The sequence below is a fragment of the Gossypium hirsutum genome, chromosome A09, assembly GCF_007990345.1.
Source record: "Gossypium hirsutum isolate 1008001.06 chromosome A09, Gossypium_hirsutum_v2.1, whole genome shotgun sequence".
NCBI lineage: Eukaryota > Viridiplantae > Streptophyta > Magnoliopsida > Malvales > Malvaceae > Gossypium > Gossypium hirsutum.
Genome location: NC_053432.1, coordinates 82,234,281 through 82,252,066, shown reverse-complemented (window position 1 = coordinate 82,252,066; position 17,786 = coordinate 82,234,281). Strand labels below are relative to the sequence as shown.

Here is a 17,786-nt window from a genome sequence, read left to right as displayed (position 1 = left end):
TGGGCATTATCTGATTTGTGTTCTCCTTTGAGAATAAAGTGTGACTTACCATTACTTAACACTTTTGATTAATTTTTTATGATAATGAGATTGCCTAGAATATTAAAAAAGTCCCTGAAAATTAATTTAAAAATCAATTGAGTCCCATGTTGAAATGTGTAATTAATAGAGCTCTTAATCGAAAGTTAACAATCAATTAAGTCCCTTGAATATGGTTTTTTGTTGAAGCCCTTGATGGATCGTTAAGTGTCAATGACGTAGAGGTTGACATGGCATCAAATAAGAAAAAATTGATGATGTCGTGGTTGATTTAGAAAAATATTGATGTAAAGGGTTTAATTGTTTTTTTTTTACTTATTTTGGGATTGCTTAAATAATTTTTTTAAGGTGTGTGATCTAATGTGAAAAATTAATAACAACTGACATCGAGAAGATGCTGATGTGGAGGGCTTAAATGATTTTTCGAGCTTAATTTAATGACGTGGTGATTAACATGACACTTGACATGTAAAATGCTAATGTTAAGGCCTCATAAAAAAAGTAATTAAGTCCTCCATGTCACTTGTAATGTCAATACTTAACAATTTGTCGAAGACTTCAATGAAAAACATATTCGAAGAGCTTAATTGATTATTAACTTTCAATTAACATCTCAATTAATTACATAATTTAATAAAGAGCTCCATTGATTTTTGAATTATTTTTCAATGACTTTTTTAGTACTTAAGCGAATAAGATTTAGACCTTGAAAACAAGATATATTTGTTTTTCTTTGTTTCATGAAAATAAAGTTAAAGTTAAAGTTTACATGATGTCAAATTTAGCTTCAATGTTTAACAATATTGTAGTCCAAGTATCCTTCATCCTATTGGCATAATATTAATTGTCCCACATGTTATGTAACTAATAATTTAAAAATTATAAAATATTTAAAAACTTAAAATAATTAGAGTTTAAAATAATTTAAAAAGTCATACAAATTTAAAAATAAATAGTACAAAAGACATATAAACTATCATGTTTAAAAGGTTGAGGTGAAATTTAATAAAAAGAATAATAAAAATTAAATTAGTAAAAATATACACATTAAAAATTAAATTAGACATTATACCATAAAAGGTTAACATAAAAACAGAGGCCCTGGTAAGGCCGGTTTAAATCGGCCATTAATCTTTCATTTTCATTTTAGAGAAAAAAGAAAAAGGGAAAAGAAAAAGAAAAGAAAAGGGAAGAAAAAGAATGAAAAAGCTTCCTGTTTTACTAAATATCCAAAATACCCCTGATATAGTCTCTTTGTGTGTGTCAAATCACGCTTCTCATTTCCGATAACACCTTTCTCTCTCTCTTTCTCTCGCAAGTCCATTCTTTAATCCTTCTTGATGGAGCTACAGCGTTCGGAGGACCAGGGCCTCCCTGAACGGAAGGGGCAAAAACGGAAACTGGAAGAAGAAATTCAAGAGGACCGTGAAATCTCTCTCCCTACCGGCGCCGCTCGCCGTGCCCTCTTGGCCGAAGTTACCGCTCAGGTTACCGTACTCGAATCCGCCTTCACTTGGCGCGAATCTGATCGCTCTGCTGCCAAGCGTGCCACTCACGTGCTCGCTGAGCTTGCCAAGAACGGTAAATTTTTTAAATCTTCAAGTTCCGAATTCCGATCTCGTTCTTTTTTCTATCTCTTGGCTTTTTATTTGGGTTGGATTTTTACTGTTTTTGAATTTCAGGATTAACGCTAATGATCTTACTTTTGTGTTTCTTTTTTTTTTTCGGCAGAGGAGGTTGTTAATGTGATCGTTGAAGGTGGTGCTGTTCCGGCTCTAGTGAAACATCTGCAAGCGCCGCCATGCGAGGACCGCGACAGAAGCCCGAAGCCTTTCGAGCACGAGGTTGAAAAAGGAAGTGCTTTTGCATTGGGGCTGCTTGCCGTAAAGGTGATTTTACTGAATATTTCTCTTTTATATATAAAAAAATACTTGTTACCATTATTTTATATACTTCTGTTTCGTAGTTACTGTAATTTATGTTTTGAATTATTTATTGGAAGTTTACTTGCTTCGAGATATGCATGGTTTTTTTCTTTTTTTAATTTTCCTTTCAGTAGCATTAGAAAATATCTGAGGTTCTTTATAAAATTTTTTCTCTATTGAAACTGTGTTAGATGATAGCACAAGTTAAACTTTGAGAAAGTTTGAGTTGGGCTAATATATAGGCTGTTATAGGAAAAAAGGGTGGGGGGGAATGAATGATCTGTCATATAATGGTTTCTATTCATATTATCACTGAGAAGAAAATTCTACGGAGAATTAGGTTGTTGGTTTCATTGCTGAACAACTAATTCTTGTCTATGTATAGAGTCGGGTATATTTCTTGGCTTGCATGATTTATGTTCCTGCTATTAATGGTAATATGTTCACTCTGTTTGATCAATGAATCTGCTAAGTTGTTCATTGCCTTTGTTGATAACAGCCAGAACATCAGCAACTTATAGTCGATTCTGGGGCTTTGTCGCATCTTGTGAATTTGTTGCGGCGATACAAGGATAGTTCTATTTCTCGCGCTGTGATCAGTGTCATTAGAAGAGCAGCTGATGCTCTCACCAACCTTGCTCATGAGAATAGCAGCATTAAAACGCGTGTCAGGTTTGCTAAATTGTGCAGTTTTAACTAAGTTATTTTTTGTAGCTCCTTGTTTGTTCTAGTAATTATCTTTGATTGGTTTGACAGAATGGAAGGTGGGATTCCACCTCTTGTCGAGTTGCTTGAATTTACTGATACTAAGGTGCAAAGAGCAGCTGCTGGTGCATTACGAACCCTAGCATTCAAAAATGATGAAAACAAGAATCAGGTAACAGATCTGCCTTTGGAAGTTGGATTGGATAAAGTCGTCTTCAATGCTGGTTAATGGAGTGAATACTATGGTTTTGCAGATTGTTGAATGCAATGCTCTACCTACTCTCATCTTAATGCTAAGATCAGAGGATGCTGCTATACACTATGAAGCGGTAGGATTCTTATTGTTTATGTTACTTGGACTAAGGAGAGAGGTGGCGGACATGGGTATATGTCCGTCACTAGTATGCTAACTTTTTTTTTTCAAGATTTCCATGTATTTGGAGATTCCTTGAAGGATTTTATCCTCACACCCATGTCTGCATATGTGTCAAACATGGGTACTTTAAGAAAATTCAAGAGTAGGAGCAACATATTTTAGCATAAGATGACCTTTAGGAAAATTCTATTGGGTTTGGCATCATTATACCAGCTGTTGCATCAAAAAGTTTCTCAAATGGCTTGTAGGTTGGTGTGATTGGCAATCTGGTGCATTCGTCACCAAACATAAAAAGAGAAGTTCTTGCTGCGGGGGCTCTGCAACCTGTCATTGGTTTGCTTAAGTATGTTTAATTTGGTTTCTTCTTTCTTTCACTTGTTTTACTTTTAACCTGGTTATTTGATACTTTGGGGCTGCTCTTTTGATCTGCAATTTATCCTGGTTTCTCATTTTTTATTAACTAACCTTTTATTGGAAAACAGCTCCTGCTGCTCGGAGAGCCAAAGGGAGGCAGCTTTATTGCTTGGACAATTTGCTGCAACTGATTCTGATTGCAAGGTGAAGACTGTACTTTCTCTTCATACTTAGCTACTGTTAAGATGCCTCTTCCTGGCTCTATTTGTCAATTAGGGGATGCATGATGAATAAATGATTATTGGCTCTGGATTTACTGTCCTAATATTTGAATGAATTTAGCTTTATATGTGAGTGCCTCTGTCCTTGTGATGATTAGGACAAGCACTGGTCTTTGTGCTGTACATATAATTTCATTCCCTTCACCTTAATTGTTCATCATTTCTCCTTTTTTGACCTAAGCTGCTTTGGATTTTGCAGGTTCATATTGTACAAAGAGGTGCTGTCCGACCCTTGATTGAAATGCTTCACTCTCCTGATGTACAGCTGAAAGAGATGTCGACCTTTGCTTTGGGGAGGTTGGCACAGGTTATTATTCTTATTTTCTCTGCTGTAAAATTTCAAGCTATTATTAGTGCTGTAAAAGATGCTTAACGGCTTTTGTCTGCTAATCTTGTTGATGCTTTCTGAGATAATAATGTGATTTCTTATCTCTACTCAAAATATTTGCATTTTAAATAAAATTAGTTTATGAGTTCCTGCCAGTTTCTAACACAAAATTTGTTGTATAATCTGTAAATCTAACTGCTTGTTCTCTTGGTTTTGCAATTGTTGTACATTGTGTAATTATCATGGCTTTGTGGGAATGTAGCCTATATGCATCCCTTGTTTTCCACTCTTTTAAGTATCCTGCCTCTGACAAGTTTCAGCATGCATGTTTGCATATAAATTTTTTCTGCATGATATCTTAAGAAAACCTTGCTCCTCTGCATTGCACATAAGGGGCTCATTTTATTTGTGTTTCTCTTTGGTTTTTCTTGTTTGTGAGGTCTCTGTTTACTGTTGCTTCTGAGAAACTTTACTAAATTTCCTTTCTTCGTAAGCTGGAACTAGTAGATATCTCTGTCACTAAAATATAGTTTTGATTGCAGGATACACACAACCAAGCTGGTATTGCGCATAGTGGTGGTTTGGTCCCTTTGTTGAAGCTTCTAGATTCGAAGAATGGATCTTTGCAACACAATGCTGCATTTGCTCTTTATGGTCTTGCAGATAATGAGGTATGGTAGTGTGTGATAGTTATCAACCTTAAAAAACTGCTTGGACTTAATTTTTGGGGTTGTGGTACACTGTGTTAATTAATATTCTTCTCTCCCATAGGATAATGTATCCGATTTTATTAGGGTGGGGGGTGTCCAACGGCTGCAAGATGGAGAGTTTATTGTTCAAGTATGTCAATCCTTTTAGATGTTACCTTTTGCTCTCTTAGTTTCCATGCTATTAGTTTCTTAGTTGCTGCTGCATAATATCCATAAGAAAACAAAGCTTCTCTAACTCTTTGCTATGTTTTTATTTTTCCTTAACCGATTTAATATCATTGGTGATGGTACTTTTCAGGCAACAAAAGACTGTGTAGCCAAGACATTGAAAAGACTAGAGGAGAAGATTCATGGGCGAGTAAGCATTTTCGTTGCTTTAACTACCCTTTTCCTTTATTTATTTGGACTAAAGAAATGTCTTGCTTTTCAACGCCCTTTCTGTTTTAGGCCTTGTTAAATTTGTCTTTATAAACTCAGATTTTGGTTTATCTTTTGTAGGTTTTGAACCATTTGCTTTATCTGATGCGCATAGCGGAGAAGCCAGTCCAAAGACGAGTGGCTTTGGCTCTAGCTTATCTTTGTTCCCCTGATGACCAGAGAACCATATTCATTGATAATAATGGTCATATTCTTTTCCCTTTCCTCAGTTACTCATATTCTTTATTATGTGCAATTATAAGTAGCATACTCTATTAATGGAGCATAAAATGTTTTGTTGCTCTGAGAGGCTGATTGTGCTGTGTTTTCTTGCAGGACTTGAACTGCTTCTTGGGCTTCTTGGTTCTACTAGCACTAAACAGCAACTTGATGGTGCTGTAGCTCTGTACAAGTTGTCCAACAAAGCTATGACGCTTTCTCCTATGGATGCAGCTCCCCCTTCTCCAACACCACAGGTTAGTTTGTAAAGTTATTTCGTCTATGTCATGCATTTCCATTGCCTGAATTTATGTCATTCGAAGAAAATGGTGTTTTGTATGGCCATATCCTGTTTCATAATTATTGCAAGGCTAGATCTATGATGGATTGCATTTAATATCATAACCTAAGGTTCATGGGTGGTATAGGACTAACCTTATGAACTTTCTATGTGGATGTACAATGATGAAGTGGTTTTTTGTGGTGCATCTTATTGGATTATGGGTTTTAATTTGAAGACCTTGAGTTACAAACTGAAATGGAAATTAGGAGAACATGGAATTTAAGAGCTTACCCATAGAAATTCTTATTCTTGCTTTTTCCAAATGCCGTTGTATAAGTGATTCAAATTGTAAGGGTAGATCAACAACATTCTTGTAATTGGTATGAGGAGAATAGTTCCTGCTTATGAAAGTTCTATGCAATTTCCTGTTATAACATGCAATTCTCATGCAGGTCTATTTGGGGGAGCAATATGTGAACAACGCTACATTGTCTGATGTTACCTTCCTAGTTGAAGGTTATACGATCTGCTTACCTATGGATCTGATGCTTGCTACGGGGAAATAGTCGGTGACATGTCAAAAATGGTCATTTGTTGTAACTAAGATAATTTATTTTATCTTGCAGGTAGACGGTTCTATGCTCACAGAATCTGTCTGCTTGCTTCTTCAGATGCATTTCGTGCTATGTTTGATGGCGGTTACCGGGTGAGTTCCCTTTTGCATCCTTTTAATGTTCAAGTTGCTTGTTTCTCCTCTTCTCAAGAGGGTTGAAGGCTACCTTCATTTGTGGCTTTGGGGTGAGAACTTTTATTCTAGTACCTTTAACAACTAGGAGACTCCATGTAGTATTGCTTTATCTTGCAGCTGATATGAGATACAGTCCTTTATTTCTGATGATTCTGGGTGTCCTCCAAAATCGTCTTTTTTTTTTTTTGAACTTGGGCTTTTTCAGTTGTAATTAGTGGCATTCTATTTTTCTTTTTTAAGAAATATGAGATTGCTCGTACTCTTATTATCACATTAGCTTTAAACTTTTAGCACTTAATACAGGACAGAAATTATGTTGTCAAGCTACATGATGTTCTTTTTTTAATTCCTCGTGTTGCAGGAAAAAGATGCAAGGGATATTGAAATTCCTAACATCAAATGGGAGGTTTTTGAGTTGATGATGAGGTAGGACAATTCTTTCTTTGGTCCAGATGCATATACATTGGATGTACATCGATTTTATTTACTCGATTTTTTTCTTTGTACAGATTTATATATACTGGATCAGTAGATGTTACTTTGGATATTGCACAAGATCTGCTCAGAGCAGCTGATCAATATCTTTTGGAGGGACTTAAGCGACTTTGCGAATATACCATTGCACAGGTGAGCTGAAAAGGTTGTGTTTAGATATTTCAAATCCTTTTTTGGCCTTTAAATTGCGAATTGGAATCTGATTATTTATGTTTACATTGAAGGATATATCGCTTGAAAATGTTTCAAGCATGTATGAGCTGTCTGAAGCTTTTCATGCAATATCCTTGAGGCACACTTGCATTTTATTTATCTTGGAGCATTTTGATAAATTGAGTGCAAGACCCGGGTATGTACTTAAATCAACTTGCCATGTCCCTGCCCTTCATTAGTAATTGAATTGTATGTCAAAAGATCACATAGTATTGAGCATTGCGTTTTTATTGTTTTGTCTACTCCTTATTTCGTCAGTTGATGGAAATTTCAGAAGGCCCTTGTTTGTGGCATTTTTTTTTTTGCTTCATGAATATTTGCTGTAGGAGTAAAACGCTTATGCAACTGCTGAAAATTCCAACACGTGCTGAATAAATTGCAGGCACTTGCATCTAATCCAGCGAATAGTTCCCGAGATTCGCAATTACTTTGCTAAAGCACTTACAAAACCTAACCCACATAAACTGCGGCTATAGAAGGCTGGGTCATTTTAACTCCTGATCTCTTGCTAGGTTTGTTGTACAGAAAGTAGTCAGATCCGATCTCTTCGATGTTGTGGAGCCGATTGAAGGTTCTAATTGGTTATTTGTAGCATGGTTCATAATCATTTGCCTGTAGAGCAAAAAGCATTAGTTTCTTCTTTGATTCATTGTTCTTAGATGTTTGGAGAATATCATGTAATGTGTTGGTTGTTAGATATAAATGTATCGAAAGTACTTTCGGAGTCGGCCCTCATTGAAAATGCTTTTGTCAGGTTTGAGCAGTTGCACGGTTCTTTTTATGCCAGAAATTCGAATGCATGCATGATTTTAATGTGTAAAAGCTGAGATCTGAGAATGATTGAACAAGGTTAGTTGAATGAGAACTACCAGGCTTGTACAATGTCAATGTAAACAGACTTTGAACCAAAACTCATACGCCACAGAAAGTTCATGGTAAGAGTTTGGAAATCGGATACCTACATTTTAATTGTGGTGAGTTTCAAATTTGGATAGGCAATCCTGTTTTTATTGTGCTAAGGCTTTATTGACACTTTTTATATTTATTTTTTCAGATTATATTATTAGGTCGTGTGGTGGCTTCACGGATTTTTTACTAAAATAGGACAAAAAAAAATAAAAAAAATGTCAAAATAATACAAAGCAAAAACTATGTACTAAAAAGGTACATTTGGGGTGGTGCCACTTATAGTATAGACGTGGCCATTTTACGTCAAATCAAAAATTATTATTGTTGCCTGTCAAATTGCGGCACAGGATTGAAATGTAATAATATAAAATATTCAGGGATTTGTTATGAAATTGTTCCATTTAGGGAAAGGGTGTAGCCTGACTGTGTGCGGCACCAAACTTTAAATATGGCTAATTGCCTTGTTAGCCTTTCTTATTTATTATTTTTTTATTCCCATTCAACTCACTATATTGTTATTAAACAAGCTCTTAACCTATTTTTATAGTTAAATAAGCCATTAACTTATGGTTTTGACTTATAAAAGTCATTCATTTTAATATTAAAGTAAATATATTTTACCCAAAGTAAAGCTATTTAAAAAAATATAAACTAATTCATATTTTATGTTGATGTGAATAGTTTATTAAATAAAAAATAAAATTTTAAAATTTCTTGAGAGTGCTTATATACATGATATTCTTAACTACTCTTTCAAAAATTTTGATTACTTTTTTAGATTTTATGTTCATGTTAAAGTGCATATAATTTTCATTGCATCAACAAAAAATTAAAATAAAACTATAAGTTAAGGGCTTATTTAACTATAAAAATAGGTTAAGGGCTTGTTAAAAACAATATAGTGAGTTGAAGGAGAATAAAAAGAAAATAATAAATAAGGAGGGCTAACAAGGAAATTAGCCATATTTAAAGTTTGGTTCCTTTTTTTTCACCAGCCATTTTAAATGGAACAATTTAATAACAAGTCCCTGAATACTTTATATTATTACATTTCAGTCCTATGCCGCAATTTGACAGGCAACAACAGTAATTTTTTATTTGACATGGGGTGGTCATGCCTCTGCCATAGGTGGCACCACCCCAAATGTACCATTTTGGTACATAATTTTTTCTTTGTAGTATTTTGACATTTTTTTATTTTTTGTCCTATTTTAGTAAAAAAACCCTGGCTTTACTAGTTGTTTAAATAAAATATAAAAAAATAATTTTATTTAATTGAAGTATTCAAAATAAGATCAATAAAATCATTATGAATTTTAATTATTTATTGTGAGAATTTTTTTACATTTTAAATTTAAAAATATAAGTCAAATAATCAACATTGTCAAATTTTTATTAAATTTAAGTTTATTATAAGTTAATTTTTTATTACCCGATTATTAAATGAGTGATTTTTTTATTTAAATGTAATATATAAATTTAACAATATTAATAATTGAATTAACAATTCAACCGAAGAAAATAAAAAGACTTAAATTATATATAACTAATATAAAAAAAAAAAAATCGAGCCATCTTGTTAGTGTGCGTTATTATTGGTGATTCTTGGCAATGGCAATAAATCATTACTTTCTTTTTTCATAACAAAGATCTTCATAAGTTAGAAAAAAAGCGTATTAAGAAGTACGGTGAGATTCCGTTTATAGAGAAGCCTATAATTTGAAGTTAATCTAAAACGTTTTAAGTGAAAATTACAAAAAATAAAAATAAAAAAATAAATTATATATATAAAAATAATTTTTGTTTATTTTTTTTATTCTACAAACAAACACATTGTGGTTTTAAGAGAATAAAAAACTAAAATGATAATGTGACTTAAATAATTTTTTTTAAATAATTCAGTAATTTAAATAAATTATTTTAAATAATTAAATGATTAAATTATAATTTTTTAATTAAATGATTAAAACACAAATTTACCTATTATTTCAATAGTGAAATTCGGCTGCAAAATCATTGTTGGCTTCACTAGTCTTTATAAATCGTGTCATAGGGTGGGGTTTTAGCACTCAAATCCACCGAGCAAAACCTTAAGCAAAAAGAATTGCTGTTTTCTCTTTTCATTTCACAACTTCCTTTCCTATAAACACTTCAAATTTTCACCAGTTTTAATATGGATTCCAATGTCAAAGAACTAGCCACCGAGGTTCTCCCTTATATCCGAGTTTACAAAGATGGCTCAGTTGACCGATTAGTTGATTCACCCATTGTCCCACCTTCTAATGAAGACCCTGAAACTGGGGTCTCATCTAAAGACATCGTTGTTTCAAAAAGCCCACCGATTTCAGCTAGAATTTACTTACCTAAACACGTCGAACAATCCCCAAAAGTTCCTCTGTTAGTCTATTTTCATGGCGGAGGCTTTTGCTTTGAATCAGCTTTCTCTTTTGTTGAAACCAAGTACATGAACAGGTTGGCTAAACAAGCCAACGCTGTTGTTATTTCGATCGAGTATAGCCTAGCCCCTGAACACCCTCTCCCTATTGGTTATGAAGATTGTTGGACTGGCCTTCAATGGGTCGCTTCCCATTCTATTGATGGTGGTTTAAAAGATGAACCTTGGTTATCAACTTGTGTTGATTTTGATCGACTTTATGTCGGTGGTGACAGCGCAGGGGCCAACCTTGCTCACAATATACTATTGAGAGCTGGTGCAGAGGGTCTAAATGGTGTTAAAATCAAAGGAGCTTTTTTAACACATCCTTATTTTTGGGGTTCAAAGCCAATTGGGTCGGAGATTAAGAACAATGAAGAACGGGAGAAGCTAGCAACATACATGATTTGGCACTTGGTGTACCCTGAAGCACCTGGTGGCATTGATAACCCAATGTTGAACCCAGTTGTTGAAGGGGGTCCGAGCTTGGCTGGACTAGGATGTTCAAGGCTGCTTATTACTGTTGCAGAAAAGGATTTTGTGAGAGACAGAGGGGTTTCATATTATCATGCAGTGAAGAAAAGTGGGTGGAAAGGTGAATTAATGGAGTTAGTGGAGATCGAAGGAGAAGATCATGCGTTTCATATTTTGGCTCATGAGTCTGAAACTTCTATGAAACTGATTCAAAAACTGGCTTCTTTCATTGTCTAATGTTGGGAAAAAATCAATTTGAGCATGTAAGCATTAGAGTTAAATATTTCTATGTAATTTTAAGGGAATCTGATGCATCATTATCTCAGAATTACTGGATTGTGTTAACAGAAATAATTATCCATAATTCCAATAAATATTCATAATTCCTCCAACCTTAATTTAAAATAGAAGAATAATATACTTTAAATCACACCAACACATATTCTCCTACATTAACAACAGTTTCAATACCAGTTAAATTAAGAATCAATTCACGTATATCTAATAATAAAGAATATATGTTCAAAAAGAGTCTAATTAGAATTATATTGAATGATATTTTTATTATTTTTATGATAAATTTGTTATAATATAATTTAAAGTAATGGTGTGTATGCAAATCCACCTATTCTATATTCATAGTATTATTTAAATTTTTAATTATATTAATATCATGAGGAGTTAATGAGACACTACCTTAATTAAAAAATTATTAAATTTTTTTTTATTTTTATAAATAAGTTATATCATCATGAGTATATTTTTATCTTTCTAAGATGATTTTATATGAAATTAATAAAATTCAATACATAATAAAATTAATTTGAACATAAGATGTCCGTACTTTTAGGCACTTAATTTTAACATTTTAATAAAAAAATTATTTATTTTTTACGTAAACTTTTAATCAATATATTTTTTTTGCATAATTTATTTCACCCGTTTTGTGAATGTGATATAATCTTATATGATTAATTATTTGATTTATTTCAGATAGAAATTTATATATCTAAGTAATAATAAATTTTTTTTAAGAAAACTAATTAAAAACTTGAACGCATAGTAATATTTAAACTAGATTTTTTTTTTACAGTAATGGTATATAAGCAGATTAAAATGATGGAGGGAAAATAGTATGGCCCACTAGCCGTCCATCTTTATCATTATTAATTAAGTTTGAATAATTTTGTTTCCTTATATTAAAATTTTATATTAAAAAAAACGTGTTCTGCCTACGTTAAAGGTGTGTTTAGAATTACATCTTGAATAATATTTGGACCCATTCAATTATTGATTTTTTTTCTTGGGTCAGATTATTTTATTATGGCTGATTTATGTGAATAAACAAAATTAATTGAGAAATTATGTTGTTTTTTTTTAATTTATTGATATACACTGTTTTTAAAGAGAAAAAAAAATCAACATCAATAAAAACGCATCACATGAGACATATTTTTAGGAAAAAATAAAAACACGTCATACAAAACTTGTTTAATTTCATTCTGATTTTAATTTGATTAATTCTTAAATTCTTAAATAATATTGGGACCTATTAATTTGTATTCTTGGGTCAGATTATTTTATTATACTGATGATGAAGCCACTACTTTTTCTTTTTCATTTTTAATACCATTGTCGTATTATTTGATAATACAAAAGGGGTGTTGGGTTAGGTTTAGGTCTGACTCCATATATTTAAATTAAATAAATTTTAGGAGTTAGTGTATTTAAATATTGTTATCGGGTGTATTAACTTAGCTTTTGCAGGGTAAGAAGTTATCAAAATCAAAACTAATAAAATTAACTAAATCATACCATATTATATACACACAACGGCATTAAATAATTAAAAATCATTAAAAAACATAAATTAAATACAAATAAATTAAATTTAAAACGAAGACTAAATCAAAGTAATAATAATAAAAACTACGAATAAAGGATCAAATTGAAGTAAATTTTAAACATAAGGGAGCTAAAACAAAATATTTAAAAAATAAAAAAATCTTATTATCCCAACATGAAAGGCAGATATTCCTTTTTCAAAGAAAAAAAGAAAAGGCCAGGGAAAGTGAATTGTAAACTGTAACGATGTGACTTGTCCCTCACTTTCCAAGTGCAGTGGTCCACTATTATCAGGCTTGGGACGAATGTGAAAAAACAGCGTTATTGTCTCTAGTAAAGTATCTTGGGACAAGCTTTAGCATTAATAAGCTCACCAAACTTCTGTGCTGCAGCATTGAGTGTGGCTCCACTTTTGCAGAATGCAACCCTAATATATCTCTTTTGATAGTTGCAACTTTCATTTCCATGGAAAAATCCACGTCCTGGCACAACCACTACGCCTGCTTGTTTTATCAATTCCTCCACATATTCCACCTACAAATAATGGAATTAAGCACCATGTTTTCTCAATATAAGTTAAATGGTTAGTTCTATTAAGAAAAGTCTTACCTCGATTAGTGTTGTTGCTATTATGTGGATTAGCATGCACGTAATATCATTTATTTTAGAGTTTAGGGTTATAAGTAGTTTAAGAATTATATAAGTATGTCAATCTAGTTCTTAAGTTGGGCATTAAAAGCCAGTTTGGATCTAGCATGGGATATATTTGAAACACATGGATCAATTGAAAACATGTGTGTAAGAATAGTTTGGATTTGATGTATTAAGAAAAACCAACAATGTTAATAGTATTTAAGGTACTATTTCTTTCTCTTTTATTTTTAAGATGTTAGATTCAATAGATACATGTGTTTATAATTTGGCAAATGAACCAAATTGACGAAAGAAAAAAAGCTTAGGTATCAAATTAGGAAAACAAAATTGTCAAGTTTAGATATCAAATTGGATAAAAAAAAAGAGTTTAGATACCAATTTGAAAGAAAGTGTCGAGTTCATGTACCAAATTGAATAAAAAAAAGCTTAAATATCAAATTAGGAAAAAAAGCTTAGGTACCAAATTAGGAAAAAAGTGTTAAGTTGAGGTACCAAATTGAAAAAAAAAAAACAAAACAAAAGCTTAAGCACTAAATTAGGAAATAATATCAAGTTCAAGTAAGATGTTATATTAAGCTCTTCAAATAGGACACTAATACTTAAATCACTCAGAACCTTTTAAAATCGATATAAAATCCAAGCTAATGCATTTAGATATACTTACATCAGAGAGCAAGCAATCCTTTGGAAGCTCTGCAAACAGAAATAAGGAACCCTGGGGCTTAAACTGAATCCGAAAACCGATTGAACCGAGCAACTTCATACAGAAATCTCTTTTTAACTCGTATTCCTGCTAATCACATAGTGAACAATGAATCAAAGCAACGTTTAAATTGCATTCAACAAATAAGGAATCCATAATTTTGTTGGAAAAAAAAACCATTCTGCCTGAACCTACTCCTCTCAGCGTTTCGAAGTATTCAATGGGGCTTCTCAAAGCAGTTAAGGCAGCTTCTTGGAAAGGTGCTGGAGCTGAATCAGTAATTCGGATATGAATGTTTTGGATTGCAGAAGCAGCAGAAGCTGGAGCAATAGCCCATCCAATTCTCCATCCTGAATAAACATAACTGTGAAAACTCGAAATCCAAAATAACAACTAAATAGTAGGCAATACAAACATGCACTTAGCACTTTAGGAGTTGAATTAAATGCTATGGCTAGCTTTTGTGTTTGGACCTGTAACACTAAAAGTTTTAGACAAGGATGATGTTATAATTGTCCGCTCCTGCATTCCTGGTAGTTTGGCAATGGTTTGATGCTTTTGGTTGTCATATGTTATGTATTCATATACCTGCAGAAAAACAATCAAGGACGAAAATGTAAATATAAACTCGTTACCATTGATTTCATTAATGCTTCACAAGTATAAACAAGTGTATACGTACTTCATCTGTTATAGCCACGCAATCCCATCGGCGACAACCTTCAGCAATAATTTCAAGCTCGTCTCTGGAGAAAACTTTGCCAGTTGGGTTGTGTGGACTGTGCCCTTCATATCAGAACACTTTTAGAACATATTAAGCAGCATTTGTTTCAAGTTACTAGTAAATAAATTTCCCAATCATATGCAAATCAAGTCAAGTCATGCCTACCCTCTGATGTGTTCATTTCCTCTTAGAGAAGGCAACAAAAAAATTTAGTAAGAACTGATAATTGCACTAGACAATCCAAACTATGGGGCAAATTCTAAACTTCAAAACGTTTCAATTAAAACCTCAAACTTAATTATTGTTCCAATTAGGTCCTTTCGTCAATTTGAACATTGAACTTTAATGTGTTGAAAAATGGAATCGTGTAACAGTTAGATTGACGCAAGGACTTAATTGGTGTTTGAAACATTTGAAGTTTATGATCAATTTAGAACTCATACTTCTGCCATTTATGTTCAATACTACTTCACCTGGATTCTAACCTCAAAAACCTCAGCAGAAAGCGAGTTTGGACATCTATAGGATCATACAGTAACATTAAGATTAAGATCACCAGCACAAAAACATAAATGCAAGTCTGACAACAACTTCATAGCATCATATTTTGTCTTTAAAAGCCTGAAAAACTGACCTCTAATAAAGGTTTCAAGAGTGAATTTTAACGGTAAAACGAATAAACAAAGATCTGACCTGTTTAATACTATAGCCTTTGTTCTACTAGTGAAAGACCTCATCAATTTTTCAGGGTCCAAGGTCCATTGAGGCGGTTCAAGCGCCACATATACCTGCAAATGGCTTTTACACATAATATACAGCTAATGTTCTTAAAATTTCTGCTCTCATTAGGTGAAAATAAAATGCTTACAGGAATTCCTCCTGCCAGGGTTATACATCCTTCATAAGTTTCATAACAAGGATCAAACAACAACACTTCATCTCCTTGGTTTATAACTATCCATATAAACCCATAACTTACAATTATAGACAAAATAAACATAAAAAAGAAAAAAAAATCATTAATTGCAAAGAAAACCTACTGGAGAAAATTGCGGCAGCAAATGCTTCAGATTGTCCACAGCATATAGCTATATCAGTCAAAGGGTTAACGTTTAAACCATGCGTTTTTTTCATTTTAAGAGCCAATTGATCGCAAATTCCTTGCACACGCCTTCAAATTACCAAAAGTCGTTAAAAGTTAGTACCCTTTTTTTTTCTTTTGAAAAATGAAAACCTGAGGATGAAAAAAGAAGAAACTAAAACCTATACTGGTTGAAATCGTTATTAATGGCTGAAACAGCAGCTTCTTTGATACAAGGAGGAGCAGGGAAATCAGGGAAGCCCTCAGCAAGGTTAATGGCGTTGCATTTCTGAGCAAGCTGTGAGAGCTCTTGTATTGAAGAAGGAGTAAAATTCTTAGCCACGGAGGATAGCTTCCCTTCCATGGCGCTTTCTTGGCTGTTTTGCCAATGCTTCCGCCTTATCTTCTGAGTTCGAATATACTTTTATTGGTTAAATATTAGGGTAAATTCCAATCAAGATCACTCTAAAATTGGATTTGTCCTATTTTAGTCACTTTAATTTTTTTCTCAATTTAATCACCCTAATTAGTATAATTATTCGAACTAATCTCATTAGTCCACTTAACAGAAATTAAATGACGACACATGAAATGTTTTTATTTTTGACTAAACCTAGGGACCTTTATGTAATTAATCTAAAACTTTTTTTTTCTTTCTTTTCTCGTTGTACCTCAGAAATGGATTAATTACAGAGAGAAAGAACAGAGAAAAAGAAAAAAAAAATTCCCCGGGTATGGATAATTATCCCTTCTGGGTAGGTTGCTCTGCGGCCGATAGTATCATCTTTTTACTCTGAGGAGGTGTCTCTTTAGTAACCAATTCCATGTTAAATTTCTTATGAACGAGCGATGAAAGTGAAGCAGTTGCAGCATCCAAAAAAAAAAAAAAGAACAGTAGGAGACTTCTTGTGCTGTATATTATTGGCATTTTATAAGAAGATGAAGCTTTGAAGCAACAAACTTTCTCTTATTCTCTTAAGCTTGTGCTGGAATTTCCTGAATTCTTCCAAATACTTTCAACCAAAAGAACACTGCAAAACTCAACGACACTTTGTATTTAAGAATTGAAGGTAAATTATCCCCCAATTCCCGCTCCCCCCCTTTTTTAATTATAAACCAATATTGTGTTTTTCCTGATTCATCAATTTCCTTCCATAGTTTATGGCTCAAGTTTCTCTCTATATATATTCAAATGCTCTATCCATTTCTTGCATAAATTTAGCTCGTACTGGGAAAAGAAAAATAGATAGTGTTATATAGTTTATGGTTTTTTCATTGATGAAATAATTTATTGCAAATCCTTGATTGAAACGATCAATCAATTTGGCAACAAGCTCTAGCTTGAAAGTTTCGTTCTCTGCTTCTTCTTCTTCTTTAATCGTAAGTAAGCGGTAGACGCAGAGGAAGAGAGAAAAAAAAAGTGTTTTGGATTAATTGGATAGAGGTCCCTAATCTTTAACCAAAACTTAAAAAATATCACATATCGTCATTCAATTAGTTAATATGTCATGTCAGCAGTCCATTTGTGGATTAACCGAATGTTTAATGTCAATAACTACTTCGAATAATTATCTTAATTAAATTAACTAAATTGAGAAACAAAATTTTAATTAAATTAACTAAATTGAGAAACAAAATTTTAAGTGATAAAAATAGGATAAATTTTATTTTAAAGTGACTTTTGAGCCATCTGATAGGGAAATCGATCAACAAATCCTGCTCGAGGTCCTAAAACCGCTGAAGATGTAAGGCGTTACATGTTGTGTCATCTTGAGGATCAAGAAACTATAATTATATACTATGCCGGGTATGAATGAGCTTTGCCCCTTTTTCTTTTTCCGTCTCCGAAGTGAGTGAAGTCAAGTTTGT

General features: G+C 32.8%; 3 protein-coding genes across 5 annotated transcripts; 2 read left to right on the top strand and 1 right to left on the bottom strand.

The window, feature by feature from the left end:
- Positions 1 to 1,199: 1,199 nt before the first annotated feature.
- On the top strand, positions 1,200 to 7,828 carry LOC121206334 (ARM REPEAT PROTEIN INTERACTING WITH ABF2). Of its 3 annotated transcripts, XM_041077220.1 has the most exons (19): positions 1,200 to 1,620; positions 1,771 to 1,928; positions 2,464 to 2,636; positions 2,721 to 2,841; positions 2,924 to 2,998; positions 3,294 to 3,388; positions 3,528 to 3,603; positions 3,880 to 3,987; positions 4,551 to 4,679; positions 4,780 to 4,848; positions 5,017 to 5,076; positions 5,217 to 5,340; positions 5,472 to 5,611; positions 6,090 to 6,153; positions 6,264 to 6,343; positions 6,747 to 6,811; positions 6,895 to 7,012; positions 7,105 to 7,229; positions 7,476 to 7,828. In XM_041077220.1, the coding sequence occupies exons 1-19, from the start codon at positions 1,380 to 1,382 to the stop codon at positions 7,567 to 7,569; spliced, it is 2,115 nt and encodes a 704-aa protein (XP_040933154.1). In that variant the 5' UTR covers positions 1,200 to 1,379; the 3' UTR covers positions 7,570 to 7,828. The 3 variants fall into 3 exon arrangements, with proteins under 3 accessions (XP_040933154.1, XP_040933156.1, XP_040933155.1); XM_041077222.1 differs by lacking the exon at positions 7,105 to 7,229; XM_041077221.1 differs by lacking the exon at positions 4,780 to 4,848 and having other exon boundaries at positions 1,223 to 1,620.
- A 2,195-nt stretch (positions 7,829 to 10,023) lies between these two features.
- On the top strand, positions 10,024 to 11,238 carry LOC107928433 (2-hydroxyisoflavanone dehydratase). Its single transcript, XM_016859671.2, has one exon. The coding sequence runs from the start codon at positions 10,176 to 10,178 to the stop codon at positions 11,145 to 11,147; it is 972 nt and encodes a 323-aa protein (XP_016715160.1). The 5' UTR covers positions 10,024 to 10,175; the 3' UTR covers positions 11,148 to 11,238.
- Positions 11,239 to 12,824: 1,586 nt separating this feature from the next.
- On the bottom strand, positions 12,825 to 16,330 carry LOC107928586 (kynurenine--oxoglutarate transaminase). Its single transcript, XM_016859839.2, has 9 exons — positions 16,100 to 16,330; positions 15,877 to 16,007; positions 15,705 to 15,790; positions 15,530 to 15,624; positions 14,795 to 14,891; positions 14,586 to 14,700; positions 14,308 to 14,462; positions 14,074 to 14,199; positions 12,825 to 13,289 (listed from the first exon to the last, which is right to left on the bottom strand). The coding sequence occupies exons 1-9, from the start codon at positions 16,279 to 16,281 to the stop codon at positions 13,086 to 13,088; spliced, it is 1,191 nt and encodes a 396-aa protein (XP_016715328.1). The 5' UTR covers positions 16,282 to 16,330; the 3' UTR covers positions 12,825 to 13,085.
- Positions 16,331 to 17,786: the final 1,456 nt, after the last annotated feature.